Source organism: Castor canadensis, chromosome 11 (genome assembly GCF_047511655.1).
Source record: "Castor canadensis chromosome 11, mCasCan1.hap1v2, whole genome shotgun sequence".
Classification (NCBI taxonomy): Eukaryota; Metazoa; Chordata; class Mammalia; order Rodentia; family Castoridae; genus Castor; species Castor canadensis.
In genome coordinates, this window is record NC_133396.1 from 109,870,614 (window position 1) to 109,891,252 (window position 20,639).

The 20,639-nt window shown below is 38.7% G+C and overlaps 1 protein-coding gene across 9 annotated transcripts in view; it reads right to left on the reverse strand.

Moving 5' to 3' along the window:
• Positions 1-20,639, reverse strand: part of Gabpb2 (GA binding protein transcription factor subunit beta 2) — a 34,739-nt gene that overhangs the window by 9,979 nt on the left and 4,121 nt on the right. For 3 of the 9 annotated variants that reach the window (XM_074048158.1, XM_074048155.1, XM_020155830.2), the window contains 6 exons: positions 17,026-17,133; positions 15,065-15,232; positions 14,330-14,524; positions 11,899-12,049; positions 1,469-1,654; positions 90-223 (listed from right to left, as the gene is read on the reverse strand). In XM_074048158.1, coding sequence (XP_073904259.1) covers positions 90-223; positions 1,469-1,654; positions 11,899-12,049; positions 14,330-14,524; positions 15,065-15,232; positions 17,026-17,133 — 942 coding nt within the window. Of the gene's footprint in view, positions 1-89; positions 224-1,468; positions 1,655-11,898; positions 12,050-14,329; positions 14,525-15,064; positions 15,233-17,025; positions 17,172-20,639 lie in introns of all 9 variants that reach the window. The other 6 variants (XM_074048153.1, XM_074048156.1, XM_074048154.1 and 3 more) reach the window with 4 other exon arrangements.

Genomic DNA, 20,639 nt, shown 5'->3' on the forward strand with positions numbered 1-20,639 from the left:
TAGAACAAAAAATGAAGATGAAGAAGAGTTCTGGCCTTAATAGTTATGGCTTTTAGTTCTTTTCTCCTCTCTGCTAACAATAACATTACCTTGCTTTCCTCCACACTGTTTGTCATCTCTTCCATCCTTGGTTTCTTTGTCAGTAGCAACTTCTCTGCTTCTTCTTCCTCTTCCTCTTCAATTATAGTCTCCTCTGCAACCTGACCAGCAGGTACAGTTAGAACTACAAGCCAAAGGACACCAATTGGAGGTGATGAATACATAGTAAAACAAAGAGGTTTTGATTGCTTTTAACTAGAAAACAAAGTGCAATATATTCTTTTTTTCTCCAGTACTGGGGTTTGAACTCAGGGCCTATACCTTGAGCCACTCCACTAGTCATTTTTTGTGAAGGGTATTTTTGAGACAGGGTCTCTTGAACTATTTGCCCGGGCTGGCTTTGAACTATGATCCTCCTGATCTCTGCCTCCTGAGTAGCTAGAATTACAGGCGTGAACCACCAGTGCCTGGCTATATTCTTTGATGTATTGTTTTTGATATCTGTTTGGATTTTTAGAATCAACAGGTAGGGTATGGCCCTGCAGAGTACAGGAAGGATTAGGAGACACTAAGAAGGACTCAGAAAGGAAGGGTATAGACTTGTAGGCTCAGAGCCATGAAGTTAAGTCCCAGATTTGAGTCTCTTAAGTATAGACATTTGGCTCTGTAAAGAAGGCCAAAGTGCTGGAAGTGTAGATTAGTGGCAGTACTTATGTTTATAACATGCATGAAGTTCTGTGTCCAATCCCAGCACTAAATAAAGGCTGGAAGTCTTACATAAAATTGTTGAGAAACATCTAATGAAAGCAATTAGCCATTAACTCTACCTAAAGTAGTTCTCTTCTCATAGGTATGTGAGAGAAGGGCCAGCATGTTCACAACACACATGACATACTACACACCTGTCAAAATGGCTAAAATATTTTAAAATGGTAATACCAATAATAATATCAAATGCTGGAGAAGATGTAGAAAAACTGGATTATCCACAAATTATTAGTAGGTATGTATAATGGTACCACCATAATAATTTCTATAGAAAATAGATTAGCAGGGTTTCTTTTTTTGGTGGCACCGGGATTTGAACTCAGGGCTTCACTCTTGCAAAGCAGGTGCTCTACTGCTTGAGCCACACCTCCAGTCCTACTTAGCAGTTTCTTTCTTTCTTTCCTCTTTTTTTTTTGGTGGCACTGGGGTTGAACTCAGGGCCTCAAGCTTGCAAGGTAGGTGCTCTTACCACTTAAGCCACTCCACTAGCCCTTTTTTGTGATGGAATTTTTTGAGATAGGGTGTCCCAGTGCCTGGCACTGACTTCAAACCAAGATCCTCCTAATCTTTGCCTCCTGAATGGCTAGGATTATAGGCGTGAGCCACCAGTACAGTCTTAAAATATCTTTTAATAAATAATTGTCTACTGGAGATAACTTACCTTGTTGTCCATTTTGCATAGTTACAATAAATGGCTGGCCAATGCCTCCAGTAGGGATTGCAGTTTGGATATTACCCAGAGGAACGCCATCAGTCACTATAGTGATGACCCTCTGGCCTCCACTCCCCACCACTTGCTGGATTGATGAATCAACAGAATTTCCCTCTATGATTTCCTCTGAGTTAACTATAGAGATAACAAAAGTAATTAAAATTTCAACTTTAAAAACACAAGCGTACAATTTCACTCTCTTTGAAATAGACACTATTGCTGGGCACCAGTTGCTCAAGCCTGTAATCCTAGCTACTCAGGAGGCAGAGATTAGGAGAATAGCAATTCAAAGCCAGCCCAAGCAAATAGTTTGAGAGACCCTCTCTTGAAAAAATCCTTCACAAAAAAAGAGGGCTGGTGGAGTGGCCAAGGTGTAGGCCCTGAGTTCAAGCCCCAGTACCATTAAAAAAAGAAAAAAAGAAATAGACACTAATCAGGGAGATGAAGAATTGAAAAAAAGTAAGTTAGATTCAACAGTTCACATTTTCATAAACAGTGCTAAGTCAGAGAGGAAAAGAAAACAGGGAATGTATCAGAACAGTTTTTTCTAAAAACTTTGAGATGTTAATTGATTTCAGTACAGATGGGTTCTATGTATGAATACATTTTAAAATAGGCTTAGACTTTCTTTTTGTTTGGTGTGAAGTATATGAGGCTTAATGAGCATTGTGATTTTCCTACAGTGTATAAGATATGTTGAATTTCCCCAACATAGTTGATCTTAAAACCAATTTTTAGGAGCATCTTGAAAGTCTAAATAAATCTATGGAATTTAGAAAAATAACTGTAAATTAGATGGATAATTTCTATAAGAAAAATGGGGACATTTAGTAGTGAATTAACAAAATAACATGTCAAGTAATCAAAGGATTGAAGTTTGGCAGACAAACTATATTGCTGATTAAATAAGAGCTAGACTTACTATGTGCCAAGAACCTTTCTAACAGCTTTTTTTTTTTTTTTTTTGATGGTACTTGGGTTTGAACTCAGGGCCTATACCTTGAGCCACTTCACCAGCCCTTTTTTGTGATTTTTTTTTTTTTCAAGATAGGGTCTCCTATCCTTGCCAGAGATGAGCAAACTAAAGACCTGGACAAGTTAAATGATTTATCCAAGATCAAAGAGCAAACCAAAAGATGAGCAAAGATAAGTTTAACATACTGCTTTCCCTCTGCCATTCCACTTACTCATACGTATCTGAATAGATAATAAGACTGGAATTAGAGAAATATTCTTACCATCCAAATGTCAATGGCAGAGAGAAATCAGAGCAATGTGCTTTCATTTATGGTAGAGCAGACTGCCAGGGAGTTTCGAAGAGATTTCCAGATGAGTACTGAGCCCTGTACCTTTAACTGTTTGACCCTTCCTACATGAAGCCTTAAGCTTTTTCTTCTTAAACCAATGGCTGTAACTAAGTGCCTTGAAATATTCTTGTCTGAAATATTAGAAGGGAAATGCCAAAGTATCAGTGAAAATAAAAGCAAGCCAAACTTGAGTACACAGGATATTACAATAAGAAAGGTAGCAGTCCTATGTGTTTTAGTACTTTTTAGTGCTTTAATAAAAGATATCCAGGATACTACTTTGAATCATTCTATGATAGTATCTGTCAAAACATAACACAATACCTCAAAAGCTACTAATATAAGACTAAACATTTCAATTTGAAGCAACTGGTGTAAGTGCAAACAAGCTTCAAACTGCAAAAATACAAAGGAATAACTCAGTCATTCTCTGATATTATTTACTGTCTGATAATATCTTGATTTTTCTTTCCTAGAGGTCTTCTAATTAACTACAATTCTTTATTATTTCATGCAAATTAAATCTGCTGGAGATTTAAAAACAAAAGAGGAAATGGTAATTCACTCAGCAGATATCCCTTACCTACCTGTGGGGTTTTTTTTTCTTTTTTTTTTTTTTTAGTTATCTGTGTGTTTTTATTTTATTTGGTTTTTGCAGTGCTGGAGTTTGAACTCAGGGCCTCACACTTGCTAGGCAGGTACTCTACCACTTGAGCCACTCTACCAGCCCTACCTGTGGGTTTTTATGAGCTGGAAAAGGGGGGCTGATGTTTCAGCAAGGGCTGCGAGGGTGGCCAGCACTGACTGAGGCGGTGGTATTTGAGAACTGTATTGTTGAGAACTATGCTGTACTATACTATTTCAGTAAAAAGGCAAATGAAGTCCAATGGAGAGAAAAAGTTGAGGCCAACTAAAATTGGCTTACTAAATCAAAACCTCAGATTTTCACTCTAATGTCCTTAATCTTATTCTCTAATCTAAACTGATATGAACAAATTATCATGGTGTTAAAATTCTTTTAAGGTTTAAAAAGGTTTTCCTTTAAAGTGGCTTAATTTAATATGCTTGGTCCAGGGCCACTACATTCCTTTCATTTGATCATTCTCTTGGCACTTTCAATGCTGAGCCCTAGTAGCTAACAGAACATGATGCCGCCCACTCCCAAGGCTGGCTGCAGAGCTCTCTTTGGCAGCAGGCTTACAAGGCATGCTCACCACAAGCTTGTGAGGGAGCAAGTTCCTCCTGGCCTTTGTTCTCCCATGTTCATCAGCTAGATAAGTGAGAAGAATAGGATTATCTCTATGGCAAGCACAGTTAAAAACCTGGTGTTTCATTGATAGCAAAATGGATTAATGCTAAAAACAGTAATTATCTACTTTAGTTATGATATGGTATATGTTTTTATTTTATTTTTCCTGTTTGTTTGGTATTGTCTTTGAGGCCAGGTCTCACTATGTTGTCCAGGCTGGCCTCAAACTCATGATCCTTCTGCCTCAGCCTCCCAAATCTTGGGACCATGATGTACTTTTTAAAAAACTTTGTTCATAAGCTTTAACTCTTTTTTCTTTTATTTTGAATTCAGGGCTTGTGTACTTGCTAGGCAGACACTCTTACCACCTGAGCCATACCTCGAGCCCATCTTTTACTGTTATATCCATGTGCTACTCTCACAGCTAAGGTCTAGGCAAGAAGTGCCAAAAATGCTCAACAGTATATAGAACTATAACTTTTATAAAAGGCATTTCCCTATGCCTTTCACTATAATTTCAGAGATACTTATCATGCCAGGAATGAATTTATTGCCTCTTAGCTCCAAATCCACTGTTCTTTGCCTAGTATTATTATTTTTTAATTTATTTATTTGTGGCACTGGAGGTTTGAACTCAGGGCCTCATGCTTGGTAGGTAGGCGCTGTTACTACTTGAGCCACTCCACCAGTCCTTGCCTGGTCTTGCGATGCTAGAGCTTGACCCTGCAAACATTTTTTGTCAGCTGGCACGAGATTAAGCTTTGTCAGTATAGAAGTAGCCGCTCCCTGTATTGGATAGTCTGCATACTTTAGAGCTTTCCTCATATGTTAGTAGTTAACCTACTATTCTGAATTAATAATCTTAGTAAGTATACATATATTTATGAAATATATTTTTAAAATTTGGAAATTAGTTATATTAGATAAATCATCATGTAATTTGAATTAAAAAAAATTTTTTTTTTAGTACTGGGTTTGAACCCATGGCCTCACACTTGCTAGGTAGGTTCTCTACCACTTCAGCCACTCCACCAGCCCTTTTTGTTGTTGTTGTTCTTTTGAGACAGGGTCTTGTATTGTAGTCTAGATTGGCCTTGAACTTGTGATCCTCCTCTCCTGCTTCAGCCTCTTCAGTGCTGGGATCACAGGTGTGTGCCACCATGCCTGGCTCATAGCGTGTGTGTGTGTGTGTGTGTGTGTGTGTGTGTGTGTGTGTGTGTGTGTGTGTGTGTGTGTGTGTGTATGTTGCTGGAGGTGGAACCCAGGGTCTCATGCACACTAGATACTTCACCACTGAGCTATATCCCCCCCAGTCATTAAATATTCTTTCCATCTTTTCTTCTATGAAGAACTCAGTTACCTATAAATATTTAAGTAAACTCATTTATACTTCCATAGAACAAGAAATCCTTTTTTTCTTTTTTGAGATAGAATTTCAGGCTGGCCTCAAGTGATCTTCTTGCCTCAGCATCCTGAATAGCTGGGACTATAGGTGCATACCACCTTGACCAACTAGGAATCCTTTTCTTTCTTTCTTTTTTATTTTTTAGTGGCACTGGGGCTTGAACTCAGGGCCTCGTGCTTGCTATGTAGGTTCTCTACTACTGAAGTATTCCACCAGCCCTAAGAATCCTTTCCTGATGTAATTAATCTAGGTCATTTTATTGACAAATTTAAATTTTAATAGATTTTTCTTGAAAAGATGAGTTGCTTGTATAGCATTCCTCACATCTCCAAACCATCTTACAATCAAAGCTTTTAAATTATGACTATGGAATGGAGATGAGGGTGAAGACACTAATGTCATACCAATTTTATTCTAATTCTTTTATAAAATAGCCAGGAAACTAAATAGCATGACTGGAACACAGTGCTTGACTTCTAGAAGGAACCTGTAGATATCTAATAACCCCAATGCAGAGAAACATTCAACTACCTATTCCTGAGTTTTCCTCAGTCCATGCCTCCCTTATCATTTAGCCTGCATACCAAATGCTAATCTTACTCACAAATCCTCCTCAAATGAAATAAAGAATAAGCAAGTTTTAAATAAATGTTCCTTATAGAAGCTGGAATATACATGACTATTTGATTATTAAGTCATTGGTAATAAAAAGAATAAAGCTATAACTGTATTACCACAGTTTAATAAAAAAAACCCAAAACCAAAAAACAAGACTCTTCCAAAGTTCAAGTAGGGCAGGCCTTAGGCAGGCAACCCATCTAAAGAAAAGTAGCTGAGTAGAACTGTTTCTTGAGAAAAGCATCACGTGGTTTTTTAGCACATGGTGATTCCAACTGAAGGGTATTCTATTTTTGATTCAAACCTAACAACTCACCCAATGTCCCCTCAACAGTCAAACGAAGAAGGGCTTGGGGCATGGCTCAAGTGGTAGAGTACCTGCCTAACAAGAGCGAGGCCTTGAGTTCAAACCCTAGCATTTCTGAAAGAAAGAAAGAAAAAAAATAGAAATAGCATTTGTGAAAAATCAAGTTTACTATTCTGATACACAAAGCTGAAATGGAAGAGAAATACAAATTGCTCCTTTAGATTCATCCAGTGAATTACAGGAAGGTAATCTTGATCTTTATTGATAAAGAATGTTAATTACTTCTTTCTTCTCTATATAACATCCACCAGCAAAAAGTGAAATGTGTATGGATACCCTTGTTTTTGGAAGGGAAATGGCATTATCAGTGACTTTTTTTGAGACAGGCTCTGCTATATACTCCAGGCTGGCTTGAATTCTCCATCCTTCTGCTTTGGACTCCTCAGTTCTGGGATTACAGGAGTATGCCACCGCATTCAGAACACGATTTATATAAATAAGCTCTTCAGACCAGGATTTAGGAGGATATGTTATGGTAGGCTAGACTATCTGAAGGAGTTAATGAAAACTAGAACCTGAGAAACGAAGTAACTTGGATAAGGTCATACAGCTAGTATCAGAGCCCAGATCAGAACCTAACTCATCTGGTTTCAAACCACAAAACTACTGATATCTGATTTCAGAACGAATGTTATGGTTGTACAGAAACAGGAAAATCATCTTTATTACTGTGTTTTTCCCTCATTAATGTTAAAATTAGTTTGCCCTCCCAAATCCCTGTGGTTTAATGGTGGCACTGGTAATACCCTTAATCACAAATAGAAAGTTTGAAAGAAAACTCTGCAATGTGGATTTTGGTATAAAAAATATTCACTACCTGGGTGCAGTGGGCTAAAAAGTGAGACCCAGTCTCAACATTTTCCCCCACCACACACACCACAATCCACTAAAATGATAATCCCATGACACTTTTCAGTTAATTGCTTTTTGAGACAGGGTCTCAATATAGTACCCTGTACTGGGACTTGAATTCAGGGTCTACACCTTAAGCCACTCTGCCAGCCCATTTTTGTGATGGGTTTCTTTGAGATAGGGTCTCGAGAAACTATTTGCCCACACTGGCGCTGAACTCTGTGTCCTGAGTAGCTAGGATTACAGGCATGAGCCACCAGCACCCTGCTTAAACTCTTGATCCTCTCACTTCAGCCTCCCAAGTGCTGGGATTACTGGTATGTGCCACCAGATCCAGCTAGTTTTTTGGTTTTTTTTTAATACTACTGGAGTATGAGGCCCTGAGTTCAAACCCAATACAGCAAATAAAAATACTACTGTATGTGAGAAACCAGAAGCCCACTATTCCAGAAAAGAAAACCCTTTAAAGTAATTGAATAACACACAACATGAATTTTTGTAACTTTTCCCTTTTATCTGCACTGATTAAACATTGGACAGGCCAATGAGATAAAGAGATAGCTAGGAAGAACTGCTTCAACAGTAAAATGGACCTGCATGAGTTAGTCCGTTCTATTATGTGATGGCTTAGCAATTTCAATTTGTAGTTGTCAACACAGAAAAAGGAATATGTCTGCCAACAGCTATATGACAAACACAATATTGGTCCAAGGGAACCAAAGCAATGAATCTCTATCCTGAATGTGTTCAGCTTTTGCTTATTGAGCCAGATCCAGATATGGAGAACTTCAGAAGTTTGATTAAAGACTAACTTTAGCTCTTTTCATGTTTGTGAACACATAACTATTGGCTTCTAAAGACTTTTAGATTATAAAATTCCTTCTTTCTAAACAGTATAACCCAAATCACTACAAATTTTAAAAGGTTACAAATGTTCTAATTACTTGTACAAGTATATGTAAGCTACATTTTTTTTTGAATCATTTAGTTGAAAGCAAAATGATTTTAAATATTGACAGCCTAGGATGGCTCATGCCTGTAATCCTAGCTACTCAAGGGGCAAGAGATCAGGAGGATTGAGGTTCAAAGCCAGCCAGGGCAAATAGTTTGAGAGACCCTATCTTGAAAAAAATCTATCACAAAAAAGGACTGGTGCAGAGGCTCAAGCGTAGGCTCTGAGTTCAAATCCCAGTACCGCAAAAAAAAAAAAAAATTGACAGCCTATAAAATGAAGGTCACTATTGCCCCCTTGTGGGCATGGCACAGTCACCCTTCCTGAAAGTTTTATTTTTTTACATTTTTTTTTTTGTGGAGCTGGGGATCCAACCCAAGGTTTTGAGCATGCTAAGCAATGCTCTACCACTAAGCTAGATGCCCAGCCCTGTTTTTTTTTTTTTGTTGAGACAGTCTCACTTATGTAGCCCAGGTGGGCCTCAAATGCACTATCTAGCCCAGGCTGGCTTCACACTTGTTGCAATCCTCCAGCTTCCACCTCTCAAGTGCTGGGATTTCAGGTATTCATCACCATGCCCAGCCCTATATTTTCAGTTAATAGCTATTATGGAATGTTATTATAAAATGTACCCTTAAATACAAAATCTCAACAACCACCTCATAAAGTAGGTATTATTATATTCCAGTTTTACAGATGAACAAACACAGCTTAGAGAAGTAGTTTCCTTTAAGTCAAGGAAGTAGTCAATAAATATTTCAACATAGTCTTGAGTCCAAAATTCTGTATTATGTACATGCTTCTGTTTTACCACACTGCCTTTCAATAATAGTAATACCTCATTCAAGAAGGCTCAAGTGGTAGAGTATCTGCCTAGCAAGCTTAAGGCCCTGAGTTCAAACTCCAGTACTGAAAAAAAAAAAAGAAAGAGGAAAAAAAAAAAAAGATGAGTTCTCTTTATTTTTTTGTTTTGATGGTACGGAGTTTGAACTTAGAGCTTCACACTTACAGGCACTCTACCACTTGAGCCATACCTCTAGGCCATTTTGCTCTGGTTATTTTGGAGATGGGGTTTTTTGAACTATTTACCCAGCCTCCCAAGTAGCTAGGATTACAGTTGGTTATTTATTTTTTTTTTTTTTGTGGTACTGAGGGCTTGTACCACAGTACAAGGTGTACCTTGAGCCATTCCACCAGCCCTATTTTTGTGAAGGGTTTTTTGAGATAGGGTCTTGAGGAACTATTTGCCTGGGCTGGCTTCGAACCTCAATCTTCTGATCTCTGCCTCCTGAGTAGCTAGGATTACAGGAATGACCCAGCGGTGCCCAGGGGCTGTTGTTTTTTTGTTTTGGTTTGGTTTTGGTGGTATTGTGTTTGAAATCAGGGCCTGGAGCTTGCTATGCAGGCACTCCACCAGCCCTAGTTATTTGTTTTTAAATGAAGGTCAGAAGCAGAAAATGAAACCAATAATTGGAAAACTTATTTAATGATATAAGCTCCTCCATCTTGAAACAAATATATGAAAAATGAGATGCTGAAAATAAACTCATTTGCTCCTCTTTAGATGAACATTTTTTTGTTTAAAGCAAGCAGGTGTCTGGCCATGTGTGGTTGTGTGCACTTGTAATCCCAGTACTAGGGAGGAAGAAGCAGTAGGATCTTGAGTTTAAGGCCAGACTGAGATAGATAGATAGATAGTGAGACTCTGGCTCAAAAATCTAAAAAAAAAAAAAAAAACCCACAAAACAAACAACAACAAAAAAACTATACAGGTCTCAAGCCTGGCACCAACGGCTCGGCTCACACTCATAATCCTAATTACTCAGGAGGCATAGATAGGAGGATCTCAGTTTGAAACCAGCCCAGGCAAAAAGTTCTTGAGACCTTATCTAGAAAATACAAGACAAAAAGGGGCTGGCAGAGTGATTCAAGTGATACAGCCCCTGCCTAGCAAATACAAGGCCCTGAGTTCAAACCCCAATTACCCCCCACATGCACATACACAGCAAAAACTAAACAGGTCTCAAAAGATCAACACCATGTACTTTTCTCTTTTTTTTAGAAAACATTTGCTCTCAAGAACAAATCAAAGCCAGGTGCTGGTAGCTCACGCCTGTAATCCTAGGTACCCAGGAGGCAGCGATCAGGACATTTGTGGTTCAAAGCCAGCCAGGCGTAGTATTTTGAGAGACCCAATCTTAAAAAAATCCTTCACAAAAAAGGGCTGGTGGAGTGGCTCAAGGTGTAGGCCCCGAATTCAAACCCCAATCCACAAAACAAAACAAGAACAAGTCAAGCCAGGTGCTGGTGGCTCACGCCTATAATCCTACTACTGAGGAGGCAGATATCAGGAAGATTGAGGTTCAAAGTCAGCCCAGGCAAATAGTTCAAGAGAGCCTATCTCCAAAATATCCAACACATAAAAGGGCTGGTAGTGTGGCTCAAGTGGGATAGTGCCTGCCTAGCAAGGCTGAGGCCCTGAATTCAAACCCGAGTACTACCAAAAAAAAAAAAAAAAAAAGCAAGTGTACTTTATTCAGATAATCATACATACCTCTTTTTTATCAGTCACTTTTTAAATTTTGCTTTGTTACTGCTTTAGATTAAGAATGTTTTAACTATTTCCCTTGGCAGTACCACACTGAAGCACCCTTATATCTTCATTTTGGGGTTAGACATAGCCTTTCTTTTTTTTTTTTTTTTTCACATTTTTATTTATTTATTTATTTTTCTTTTATTATTCATATGTGCATACAAGGCTTGGTTCATTTCTCCCCCCTGCCCCCACCCCCTCCCTTACCACCCACTCCGTCCCCTCCCTCTCCCCCCCCCAATACCCAGTAGGCATAGCCTTTCAATAGATAAATCTCTAAATCAGTTTTAAGTATTTATGTATAATCCTTATGAATGATCTTCCCTTTCTCCAGAAAGAATAAGCTATTCTTATTAAATTAAGCTTTAAAAGATATTATAGAAATGACCTAAGCCTTGTATGCATATATGAATAATAAAACAATAAAAGAAAATTTAAAAAAAGATATTATAGGCTAGGTGCCAATGGCTCATGCCTGTAAATTCTAGCTACTTGGAAGGGTGAAACTGGGAGAACTGTGGTTCAGAGCTAGCCCAGGTAAATAGTATTCAAGACCCCATCTCCAAATAACCAGAGCACCTGGTGGGGTGGCTCAAGTGGTAGAATGCCTGCCTAGCAAGCAGGAGGCCCTGAATTCAAGCCCCAATATTGTCAAATAAATAATTTTTTTAAAAAATAGTCAAAATGACCAGAGCAAAATGGACTGGAATCACGGCTGAAGCAGTAGAATGTCTGCTTTGCAATGGGAAGCCCCGAGTTCAAGCCCCAGGCCCACCAAAAAAAAAAAAAAAAAAAAAGAAGAAAGCTATTTTAAATTTTTTGATTGATTTTTTTTCAGTGCTAAGGATTGAACCCAAGGCCTCACATATACTAGGTAAGTGCTCTACCTCTGACCTTTAATCCCAGCACTGTCTGGGGAAAATATTTTTAATAGAGGAATGGGTTATCACACAGGATTATTCATTCATCTCTAGGAAAATTTGGGATTTTGTTCATTTTTAAGTTTAAACTAAATGCCACGTCATCAGAACATTACCTGAGGTTGTTTTGGTGTTGGTTGAAGAAACAAGGCTAGCGAGGTTAACAACCTCTCCCGAGGTGAAGATGAACGGAGCAGCCATAGTCACAGGGTTAGTCACAGGATTGGCTCTCTCTGGATGAGCATTCACCTGACTCTGCATTGCTTCCTACCAAGCAAGGCAGAAGAACACTCATTAGCTTTAGTTATACAGTTACTGACGGCATTACCCATCCTCCTCCAATGATCTATCAAGGTGAACTAGTTCTGACACACAATGTTCCAGAGAGTGCAGAGTTCTCATTAAGACTATTATTTTTTTCAAATCAGAGCAACAGAGGTGTTAGGTTGCTTTCCCAAGCTTGTTTCTATTTAAGTAAAGCAAAGGCATATTATTTGCAAACACTTTTAGATAATTCACTTAGCCTCTCTGGATCTTGTTTTGTTTTGTTTTTAACTTGAAAAATGAGAGTATTGGTCTGAATAGCCTAAAAAGTAATTTACAGTGTTAATAGTCTATGATCAACTATCTACAAGTCAATGTGCTAGAAGGAGATCCCTGCAGAGAAAAATATTCTCTGGAGTTTTGTCCAACTACTTGTTCCATTCTGCCACTGAGGAAGTTCCTAAGAGAATATATAATGAGCAAATAAATGAGTGCCAGATTTTACGGTCTAGTTCCAGATGCTTCACTTTTGTTTCCAGGGATATTTGCTCAGTTTTGATAAAAAGATGCTTATCTTTATTTTATTTAGTTAATTTTACTTTCAGAAGTTTTCTACAGACATGATCACTATTAAAAAAGTCCAGATATAAAGGGCTCTAAACAATAATTGAAAGTTGAAAAGAATAACCAGCCTTTGGGAAACCATCTGTCAGGAAAAACAAAACTGAAAATGCAGCAGAAATGGCTGTTTTTCATATGCAATTATCCCTCAACTAAGAACTTCAATTGAAACAGATTATTCATTTTTTAGATACTGTTACATTCCTTCTTCAATCTGCCCTTTTTTCTATCCTCCACCATCACTTCCTTGGTTGAAGCTCTTACTGGTGCTTGCCTGGCCTAATGAAAGTCACCATATGGTTATTTAGCATTGTCTTCTCTCTTCAATCTGTGTGCCATACTCCAAACAATCATTTTTAAAGAACAAATATAATCTTGCCAATCCTCTATTTAAAAGCTTCTATTGAAGTGTGTGTGGGGGGTATGGGATTATATGTCTATAATCCCAGCACTTGGGAGGCTGAGACAGGAAAATCCCAAGTTCAAGACCAGCTTTGCATACCCAGCTTAACTTTCATTTGCTATGCCCAAACTCCACTTCCTTTGCCCATTCTCTAGTCACATAATTATCTTTCCTGAACATTCCATGTTCTTTCACACTTCTAATGTATTTGATTTGCTCCTTTTGTAGCTTAGAACATAATTTTCCCACTTACTTCTTCTAGTTCAAATTCTAGATATACTTTAATCCTTCCTTTAAGCATCATTAATACTCCACTGTGCTCCCATAATACTTGCTAGATCTCTATTAATAATATAGCAATAGTAATGTTTTATTTCCCATCTTTACTTTTCCTGTTTGGATGTAGTGGGGTTTAAACTCAGGGCCTTGCACATACTAGGCAAGTGCTCTGCTACTTGTGCCTACAGTACAAGTAGCAGAGCACTTGTACTCTAGCCCTTTTTGCTTTAGGTTATTGCTTACATGGGCTGCCTGGACTGTGATCCTCTTACTCATGGACTTCTGAGTAGCTGGAACCATAGGCATGAGCCACTATGCCTGGATAACCTTTTGCCTGGGCTGGCCTTGATCTCTGGCTTCTGCTAGCTGTGATTATAAGCATGAGTCACCACACCCAGCACCTTGTCTTTACTTTTAACATGATGTGAACATGATGTGAACACTCCAAGGGCAAGGCTATATCCTATTAATTTCTGTATCTACTATCCTATTGTTCCCTAAGATACAAGTGATAGCTTTCATTAATTTTTATTTATTTAATTATTTGTTTATTTTTGGTGGTATTAGGTTTGCATTTAGGGTTCTTGAGCCATGCCTGCAGCCCAGAAGTGCTTTTTAAGAAATTAGTGGACAGCACATATGAATAAAATAAAAATTAAAAAAAAAAAAGAAATTAGTGGACAGAATCATCTTTTTGTTTTTGGTGGCACTGGGGTTTGAACTCAGGGTCCCATGTTTGCTAGGCAGGTGCTCTACCTCTTAAGTCCTTTTTTTATATTGGGTATTTTTGAGTTAGGGTCTTGCTTTTTCCTTGGGCTGGCCTTGAACCATGATATTCCTGATTTCTACCTTCCAGGCAACTAGGATTACAGAAGTGAGCCATTAACACCTGACACAAAAAAAATCTTTAACTTAAGTTGAGGTATATTCTAGGAAGTACCAAAACAAAACAAGCAAAAATAAATAAACAAAAAAAGTACCTGGAGGATGACCAAAATCTCAGCATTGTTTTTCTCCAGGGCTATGTCAAAGGGAGATTTATCAAATTTGCTGAAAGCATGGACATCAGCTCCGTATTTGATAAGTAGCTCTACAACATCTCGATGGTGGTGCTCTGTAGCCCAATGTAAAGCTGTCATCTTCAGCATGTCCTTGGCATTCACATCTGCACCATTCTATTATAGAAAAGCAACTTTTCAACAGACATTGGTTACAGTAGCACAGGTACAAGATCCCATTACCAATTACAGAGGATTTCCACAGAGATCACACATACTTAAATTTAGATCATGTTTAAGGAATATTAAAGGGAAAAACATTCTCAAATTCTCCTGAGTGCTGACAGACATTATGCTTTCAATGAGTGGGTCTTCTAAGGACATAACTGGGAAATTATACCAGATGGGAGAGGAAGGGGAAAGAACAGATTTTTGTTGCATTTATTAGCAGAGAGCTGAGTGCCTGAAAAAACAGGCATAAGCACAGAGAACACCTGCAAGAAAGGAATGAAGAAAAATCAATAAAATCTGTATAGCCTTAAAAAAATTAGAAAACAAACTTTTCATAACCATGATAGCTCTTCAAAGAGATGCAACTCAATTCTGTAAACCATCTAACACTTACTCTTTCCCAGCCCACTGTCCTACCACTATTTAAGAAAATGGGGAGGTGGATATCTTTTTTACAACATAGCCCCATCACTCTTCTTGCTTTACCCTAACAAGCAGTTCCACGATGTGTGCATGTCCATCAGCTGCAGCCATATGTAAAGGAGTTCTGTCCACTTTGGTCCTGGCATCCCTGCTAACGCCTGCTCGAAGGAGCACTTCTGCTGTGGAATAATGACCATACTGGGCTGCAAGGTGGAGGGGCGATGTTCCAAGCTGTGGGAAAATAATACTCCTTGAATATTTACTGTGTTCAGAGTCCTAGATCATTGCTGGATAGATACACATAAGCAAGAGATTTGTTGCCACAGAAAAGCCCAGCAAAAAGAGATTAAGAGGGAACAAAAATTTAGAAATGGTGTGCTGACAACAATCCACTCTAGACAGAAATCTATTCCTTTCTTTGTATTATGCTTTTTATTTTAACCTAGTTTATTCTTTGCTTTTCGTATTGGTTTTGTCTTTTTGTAAAGTGCTAAGAACCTGTTTGCCTCTGAAGTTATGAATTAATCACCCCCAAAACAGAGTTCACAAAAATCATTACTATTAGTCAATGGTTAAAAATCTGTGAATGCTAAGAAAGCCTACATTTATTATTATTATTTTTTGTAGGACTGGGGCTTGAACTCAGGTCCTGCACCTTGAGCCACTCAAGCCACTTTTTTTGTGATGGGTTTTTTCGAGATAGGGTCTCATGAACTGTTTGCCCAGGCTGCCTTCAAACTGTGATCCTCTTGATGTCTGCCTCCTGAGTTGCTAAGACTACAGGCGTGAGCCACCAGCGCCCAGCCAGAGTCTCATGCTTTTTGATGAGGGCTGGCTCAGACAGCAGTCCCCCTACCTACACCTCCCATGTAGCTGGGATTACAGGTATATAACACTACCTGCTTATTTGTTGAGATAGGGGTCTAACTTTTTCCCAGGCTGGCCTTGAACCTCCATCCTCCCATCACCACAGAGTAGCTGGGATTACAGTCATGTGCCATCACTCCTGGCCTTTAAGAAAGCCCATACTATAACTTGGACCTATATTTTCTGAAACTTTCTGGCCTCCAGGTTTGGTTGTCCAGGCTCATTAAATTACATCTTATTTTTGTTTGTTTGTTTGTTTGTTTATGGGGCTGGGTTTTGAACTCAGGGCTTTTGTTTGCAAGCAGGCATTCTACTGTTTGAGCCACATCTCCAGTCTTTTTTTCAGTTTTTAAAGACAGGGCCTATGTAGCCTAGGCTGGCCTTGAACTCATAATCCTGCTTCTACTTCCTGAGTGCTGAAATTTCATTGTGTACCACCGTCCTAACTCCTCTTTGATATTTCTAAGAGTGGTAAAGGAAACAAAATAGCTAGAATTTTCCTTATGAACGAGGATGTATTAGAGAAAGTGAAACAAGCTTATTCATTTAGAAATGTACTTTTATTATACTGATTTTGTTTAATTTATAGTTAATTACAGAAGCTTATAACCCAAGTACATGCCAGAGAGAATTAAACCTTTAGGAAATACTCTAAAACATTATAGAAAGTTGCAAGTATCTAATACCTTCCAATTACCACCTATATTTGGAAAACAAAATGGGAAAAATCACATATTCAGGTGAGACAAAGAATGTAAAACTCTTATAGGAAGAGTGAGATAGAAAGAGAATGAAGAAAAATCAATGTCTGTTTAGCCTTTAAGAAAAACATTGATGGGTTGAGGCAGAGAGATCAGGAAGATCAAGGTTTGAAGCCAGCCCAGGCAAACAGTTCATGAGACCCTATATGGAAAATACCCAATGCAAGGGGGGAGAAATGAACCAAGCCTTGTATGCACATATGAATAATAAAAGAAAAATGAAAAAAAAAAATAAAAAAAAGAAAATACCCAATGTAAAAAAGGGCTGGTGGAGTGGCTCAAGTGACAGAGCACCTGCCCTGAGTTCAAACCCCAGTACTATGGAAAACAAAAAAAGTAGAAAAAGGCTGGTAAAGGCAGCTTTGGAAATAATTAAGACATTTCTGCTAAGCTTACCCAGTCTGTGGTGAATGGGGCACCGTTTGCCATCAATGTTCTTACTTCATCTTCTTGGCCTTTTCTTGCTGCTTCTAGTAACCTCTTCCCCAAGTCCACCAAAGACATCTTTATGCATAGGAACAAAAGTTTTCAGGTTGCTAAAACTCAAACACAAGGAAAGCTGCCTGTAAAACGTTTTTAGAAGACGTCTTATGCTTGAACATATATAATACTTCTCAAGTAGACTATCTGGTAACCCCTTCCTTTTTACCTTATCTAACACAATCTCAGAAATCTGGGGAAAGTTTCAGGCCCTAAACAATAGTTCACTCACTTTCAATCTGCAGAAAAATACTTCGGAAATATGTGCAATGTAGTGCAACCTTCCTAGTGTATAGAGTCAATAAAATAGCATTTCATCTACTTGAAATAATCAACAGTAAATATTATTTTAAGGAATACAGTACAAAGTAACTAAATATGCACCCTCACAGGCTGGTGGGTTATGCCTGTAATCCTAGCTACTTGGGAGGCTGAGATCTGGAGGATCAAGGTTTGAGGCCAGCCTGGGGAAAGAGTTAGAGAGAACTATTACCTACTAAGCAAATGCTCTATCACTGAGCTACACCTCCTCTAGTCCATTAAGTACTCTTTCTAGAAGATTATAGCCTTTTTTTTTTTTTTTTGCAGTAGTGGGGTTTGAACTCAGGGCCTGCACCTTTAGCCACTCCACAAGCCTTTTTTTATGAAGGGTTTTTTTGAGATAGTATCTCATGAACAATTTTCCTGGGCTGGCTTTGAACCATGATCCTCCTGATCTCTGCCTCCTAAGTAGCTAGGATTATAGGCATTGAGCCATGGGTGCCTGGCTGGATTATAGTCTTTGAATGTCAAAATGGAATATGATATACCAAAGCTTCTAAATTAAATTGAATCAGTTAATCCTTTTTAAAAATCTGATTATGATGTAAAGACATAATAATGTTCAAAGTTTATAGAAAGCAAACTCTTACTGGTCAAATACTGATCTGCTTAGGCCAGCAGCTCAAAAATGTGGTTTATGGGCCAACTAACAACTTTTCAGAATCCATGAGGTCAAAACTTTTTTTTTTTTGTAGTACTGGGGATTAGAACTCATAGCCTTGGACTTGCTATGGCAAGTACTCTACCACTTGAGTCAAACCTCTAGCCCTTTTTGTGTTAGTTATTTTTCAAGTTTGTGCATAGCTGGGATGACAGGTGCCCACCACCATGCCTGGCTTAGATTTTTTTTTTTGGTGGGGCTAGGGTTTGAACTTAGGCTTCATGCTTTACAAGCATGAAGCTTTTTACTGCTGGCCACACCACCAGTAAATTTGCACCACTGATGGTGCAAATGCAAGGGTGGGTTATAACTGCTGGTGCCTTAGCAGAAATCAAATTGTGAAAAAAATTATTGTATTTTTCATTACCAGTGTACTTTCAGGGGAAAAAAGCCAGGGTGCCAGTGGTTCATGCCTGTAATCCTAGCTATTCAGGAGGCAGAGATCAGGAGGATTGTGATTTGATGCCAACTCAGGCAAATAGTTCGAGAGACCTATCTCAAAAATACCAACCAAAAAAGAGCTGGAGGAGTGGCTGGAGTAGTAGAGTGCCTGCCTAGCATGCATGAGGTCTTGACGTCCTGAGTTCAAACCTCAGTACCACCAAAAAAAAAAAATCCCTGATGCAGCAGTAAAAATTACTGATTTTATTATGTGTTTACAATTTCCATATGATAGAATGGAAAATGTACATAAAGCACTCTTGTTACATACTGAAAAACAATGAACTTCTTGAGAAATAGGATTGTACATTAAGTTGCAAACTAAAGTAACTACTTTTATCATAAAACACCATTTTTATATGAAAGAATGATAAACAGAGCCAAGCATGCTGGCACACTGATAATCTTAGCATGCAGAAAGCTGAGTCAGGAGGCTCGAGAGTTTGAGGCTAGCCTGGGCCATATATTGACCCTCAGTCTCAAAAACCAAACCAAAACAAAAAATGAGCACAATGGCTCATGCCTATAATCCCAGCTACTCAGGAAGCTGAGATTGGGAGGATTGCCCCTGTCACCCTGGGCAAAAAATAAGCAAGATCCTATCTTAACCCACAAGTTAGGTGTGGTGGTTCGTGCCTGTCATTCCAGCTTCATGCAGGAGGCTATAGGTAGGAGGACTGTACTTTAAGGCCAACTGGGCAAAAATGCAAGACCTTACCTGAAAAATAACTAGAGCAAAAAAAAAAAAGGGCTGGAGGTTTGGCTTGAGTGGTAGAGCACCTGCCTAGAAAGTACACCCTGAGTAACCCCACTATTGAAAAAAATAAATATATAAAAGAATTTTGGAAAGTATGAATCGATCATCATGAACTTAACAGCTTACTACTAAAGACTTTTCTGGTGAGGCTCTGGTGGCTCACACTTGTAACTCTAGCTCCTTTGGAGGCTGATATCTGGAGGGTCATGGTTCAAAGCCAGCCTAGGCAAAGAGTTCAAGAGACCACCCATCTCCAAAATAACCAGAAAAAAATGGACTCGAGGTGTGTGGCTCAAAAGGTAGAACATCTGCTTTGTGAGCACCTGCTCTGCAAGCAGGAAGCAACCAGTTCAAACCCCGGTCCCACCCCAAAAAAAAAAAATTCTGATAGTAGTGGTGGTATTAATGTGATTTTTGGTACTGTATAATTAACTAGATCAGTATTTGATGATCTTCATAATGACCAATGCTTGATGTTATAAAATCACTCACAAGTAAAAAATTTCAAGTGAAAAACAGATCAGTGGGTTTTAAGTTACAGAGGTACAAGATTTCATTGATATGGTTTCAGATTTCTCATTGCAACTAAGTTTTAAAAAAATTCTATCAGGGATGCAGCGGATTTAGCTCAGTGGTAGAATGCTTGTATGAGGCCCTTTGTGTGATCCCCAGCATCACAAAAAAATGACAACTTGTCAAGTTTTGGTACAGCATCAAATACGTACAATTGTCTGAAAAAACTATTAAAGCAATTAAAGATCTGGTTGTGGTGGGACAAGCATGTAATTCTAGCACTTGGGAGACAGACAGAGGGACCAAGAGTTAGAGGCTAACTCAGGCTACACAGCAAGACCTTCTCTCTCTCAAAAAAAAAGAAAAAGAAGGCTCTCCCTGCTTCCTTTCCAACATGATGTACAATGCTCTACTCTGCCATGCCCTCTTTACCACATTGGACTGAATCCTCTGAAACCAAGATGGAGCTAAGACCCAGAGCAATTAAGTGACTTGAGATCCCAAACCTGAGCATCTAAGTCTGTACTCTGTACACATACCACATTCCATGTAAGGTCAATTTGATATTTAAATAAGCAAAGCATTTAAACAATGCAGCTGAATATGGTTGTGGATGCCTGTAATCCCAGGACCCAGGAGGTTGAGGCAGAAGGATTGAGAGTTGAGGCCAACTTGGACTACTTAGTGAGACACTGTCTCAAAAATATTAGCATAAGGGCTAGCTGGGGTGATAGCAATGTGAAGGTCCCTTCTAAGACACATTTAAAGTAAAAACCAGTTGGGTGTGGTGGCTCACACTTGTAAACTTAGGTACTCAAGAGGCTAAGATCAGGAGGA